We start from the raw sequence: 4,107 nt of genomic DNA, 5'->3' as shown, positions 1-4,107 counted from the left end.
ATATTATAAACTAAAACAAGATTGAAAAACTATAAAAATGAAATCAGAATTAGTAATAGTAGAAATGCTCAATACTTTTGATTATGAAATTACAAATTATAAAGTACCACTAACCAAATCTATACAAATTATAAACTTATTCGAAACAAAATATGAAGAGTTGATTTTAAAAATTGGTATCAGAGCCAAGTTAACGATTAAGGGTAACACTTTTTCTTTAAGCAACACTTTTAGTGATACACTTTTAAATCAATAAAAAACAAAAATCTGTAATCTGTACCAAAACACATCTGTACACTAGATGGACCCTATCAAAAATTATAAGCAAGACTAATATGCATGCAAAATGGCCAAAAAATATATACAAGTATAAAAGAAATGAAACATATTAATTTTACAAGGTGCAATCACATTTTACAAGGTGCAATCACAAGGAGAATTACAACATCTACCTTAACGGAAAAAGACAAAGGAAGTATAACCCACAAAATTAGGGTGAAGAGGAAGGGTGTTAACGTAATTTTCCAAACTTAGTAAGGTTTACTGTATAAACCAAGCAAGGATTTTTCCCTCTCTTCTACTCTTTTCCTTGCAGCTTCTCTTGCCTTAAGAGCTGCTTTCTCTTCTTCAGGGATAACTTTAGCTTTGCACTTCTCTTCAGGTCTCTTCCTCTTACCAACAGTAAGAGATGAAGGGGTACCTTTCACATTTCTTTTGGAATTCAAAGAATAACTAACAACTGGCCCTGGTGAAGGTCCATTTTGAGATTTATTTTCAGTTTTTTCTTTGACTAATTTTGATTGTGAAGTTGACAAAGATTTTGAATTTGGTCCACTGATCCCAGCATTTGACGAAAACTGAGGTGAGGCATATGCTTCTTCCTGAGTCACCCACTTCCCTGTTGAAATTTCTTTGAGTAAAGGTGTAGATTACATTGAAGGCGATATTGCAGACGATACCATTTGGTTTTAAATAATCTACGATATTCACTTATAGAAATCGTGTGTAATGTCACTTAATCACAGACGAAATCAAATAATCAATATAATATTAGTTCATAGTTCATATAGTAAAATGAGAAAAGGAGAAGAATAAGGCCCAAACCAAGAGCATCAGAATAGTAAAACCCTGATTTTGGATCATAGCAAAATCCATTTGTTTTATGGTAGTAGTAACCTGAATTGTCATCGAACTGCCATTCTGCAAATTATGCAGTCAACATCAGGTATGCATAAAATAGAATTGCATGACAAAATACGCTTGAAAGTCGCAATGCATAGTTACATGAGTTGAGTATATAAAGCTAAGTGGATATTTTATCGATCCGTAACAGCAGCAAAAATGTATTTTTGTTTAAATCTCAACTCAGAATAAATAACGATACACAATATGAGAAAAGGCAAAGCAGTTCCAAATTTCTCTAAGGGGAAAAAAGGTTAATTATTTTTTTTTTTTATTCGACTAATTTTTGCATTTCATTGATCTTGGTGTGACATGAAAACATATCTAATTTTCGATATCGCAAATGTTCAACAGTTTTTATTTTCTTATCTTTTATTTATGAGTTAATTCTAGGATACCTACAGAATGCTATCAGACTAAGCCAATTAATTATTAATAGACATGTATCAAGAAAATAAATAAACAAAAACTCATACTTACAACCTTGGTCATCCAATTCATGAGATTGTCTGGTTTCCTCAAACTTTGCTTTATCCTTTTGATAGCTGCGCTGTGCTTTCTGCAAAAGAGAACACAGATATAATAAAAGTTATACATCTAATCTGAGTGTAAATGCATATAAAACATTAACACTTGTCTAGATATTTTCAAATCCTGTACAACCTATTTTTGAGTTCCTAATCCGAAGTTGCAAAAATTGTATAGTCCCTTTGGAATTTGAAGGCTGTTCTGAAATCAGGTCTTATATTTGGACTATAAGCAATAGTATACATGTGGAATTGTGAGTTATGCATTAGTCATGTGGATCACATAAGATACTGTTTATTATCATAAATCATGGTCGTAGACAAGCTATTAAAACTAAGTTATGAAAATGGTTTTGTATATAATTTTCTAACCCCATCTAATATCTATCTATTGGACAGCCCTGGATCTGATATACTCTTATTACTAAACAACCGACTAAGGTGATTTTATCATCTTTCTTTTTTAACTTTTTCACAACAAGTGCTATCCCATTTATTTCAAATGTAATGATTACTAATTCACAAGCAAGCTTTCCAGTGAAACTAGACAAAAGGCATATACACAGAAATAAATCATACGCTTCTATATCAGAAGCTAGCATATACTCAAAGGGTTTTTGAAACAATGGACGAAAGAGCCAGGTAAGCATCATTTTAACCAATAAGAGAAGTGTAAAAAGATTTTACCGCTTCAATTTGCTCAAGGGCGCGAGCTGTTTCCTTCTGCTCTTTCTCCTTAGTAGCATTCTCCTTTCGCATAACAGCTAGCCTCTTGGCAACATTGTCTTTGTGGCGTTGACCAAGCTCATGATTTCTAATGCTCGAAGGATTGTTCGATATATAAATTTTACAAAAGTCACACCATTTGTTACCCTGGCTCACCCAGTACTGAGAACAAAAAAAATAAAATGTAATCAATAACAAAGTGCCTCCAATCAAAATCCATTACAACTCACAAGTCTAACTTACACACATCATAAAAGTGAACAAATCACCACATCTCAATAATCCACATTAATATTTGCATTCTTCTCTAACGAAGGAAGCAGGATCATATAATGCAAACAATAGAACTACCTTCGGTTGAAAATATTTGTTGACTTGACAACATTAGTAATCAGAAGTCATATCATATTAACAATGTAGTGAAATAGACACAGCTTACAGTTTCATCAACCTACACTTCTGTGAATTATTATAATTTACAAAACCAAAATAATATTACATTAATTTGGCTTTTAGGTACCAAAGCTGGCATCTAGTATCACAACTGAGAATTAACACGGGAAAGGTAATTTTGAATGCGGGAACATAGAACGTAAATTTAAAAGAAAAAATAGAGAAAGCTAAAAGCATGGAATATAATTAGAGAAATTAAATTAATAAAAATTGGGCATTTACTTCCGTCATGGCAGTAAATTAGGGTTCCGAATAGGAGGGTACGAAGAGATTTTGGAGATGTAGGTTAAGCTCTGAAAAGCTTGGAGTGGTTGGAACTTTGAAACTAGGCGTCTCTAAATGTCTTCAACTTTCAAAACCTTGACAACGAAGAAGAGGAGCTCGAAAACTCGGTCCGAGACGTGAGAGACACCGCAATGACGGAAACGAACGACTGCATCGGCAAATTCTTTAATGGGCCTGTGCCAAAATAGAGTCAGGAAGAGAGTTTTCTAGGCCCAAAAAACATAAAGGTCTGACCAAAATGAAAAAAGAATCATAAGCCGCCAACGGGTAGGAGGCCTGATTCAAGTGGCACATTATATGCCGCTGAGCCTTTAGTTGAATGGCAAAATATAGTGTTTTTTAATATTTTTCATCTGGGATCGATCCTTGGCAATGATGGAGTAATAGATGACAAAAAAAAAAAAAAAAATTGACATATCATGTGTCTACCAAACAACTACATTCGAATTCGAATTTGAATTTGAATTTGGCTTTAACCGTAGTGAACCAAAAAAAAAAAATCCATATAATATAATGTGAATTTTTATTTAGTATATGTTTCAACTTTTAAGATAGTCTTTCCTAATTAGAATGGGCAAATACGAAAATTATCAATTCTAATTAAAATATAAAAAAATTTCTAACTTACAATTTTTTATTATTAGGCCAATATTTTTAATTTAATTATTTTTATTTTCAATGTTCTCTTCATATGTAAGAGAAAAGAAAGAGAGACAGGAAAAAAGAAGAATACTGCGGAAGAAGAGTAAAAAAAAATGAAAGAGGAGAAAATCAAAATATAGAAAAAGTATAAAATGATAAAAAAGTAGAAGAGGTAAAGTAACAAAGAGCAAAAACAAAGGAGGAGGGAGTGAAGAGAAAGGACAAGGACAAGTAGAAGAAAATAAATTCAGAATTATGAAGGAAAAATAAGGATCTAATCCAAAATACTTTA

The 4,107-nt window shown here is 32.2% G+C and overlaps 1 protein-coding gene across 2 annotated transcripts; it reads right to left on the bottom strand.

The window, feature by feature from the left end:
• Window positions 1-362: 362 nt before the first annotated feature.
• Window positions 363-3,577, bottom strand: LOC112715549 (zinc finger protein ZOP1). Of its 2 annotated transcripts, none has more exons than XM_025767319.2 (5): window positions 3,111-3,577; window positions 2,397-2,597; window positions 1,666-1,741; window positions 1,105-1,200; window positions 363-898 (listed from the first exon to the last, which is right to left on the bottom strand). In XM_025767319.2, the coding sequence occupies exons 1-5, from the start codon at window positions 3,117-3,119 to the stop codon at window positions 531-533; spliced, it is 750 nt and encodes a 249-aa protein (XP_025623104.1). In that variant the 5' UTR covers window positions 3,120-3,577; the 3' UTR covers window positions 363-530. The 2 variants fall into 2 exon arrangements, with proteins under 2 accessions (XP_025623104.1, XP_025623105.1); XM_025767320.2 differs by having other exon boundaries at window positions 1,177-1,200; window positions 3,111-3,442.
• Between the last annotated feature and the right edge of the window lie 530 nt (window positions 3,578-4,107).

The sequence above is a fragment of the Arachis hypogaea genome, chromosome 10, assembly GCF_003086295.3.
Source record: "Arachis hypogaea cultivar Tifrunner chromosome 10, arahy.Tifrunner.gnm2.J5K5, whole genome shotgun sequence".
Lineage (NCBI taxonomy): Eukaryota > Viridiplantae > Streptophyta > Magnoliopsida > Fabales > Fabaceae > Arachis > Arachis hypogaea.
Note: the sequence above shows the minus strand (reverse complement) of the source record. Positions and strands in the feature narration are given on the sequence as shown.

Excerpts from the sequence above, each read along its gene's own strand:
- LOC112715549 (XM_025767319.2), bottom strand. Across the intron at positions 1,742-2,396 it reads CCCTTGAGCAAATTGAAGCG|AAAGCACAGCGCAGCTATCA; the intron begins GTAAAATCTTTT and ends TCTCTTTTGCAG. Across the intron at positions 1,201-1,665 it reads TCATGAATTGGATGACCAAG|AATGGCAGTTCGATGACAAT; the intron begins GTTGTAAGTATG and ends CATAATTTGCAG.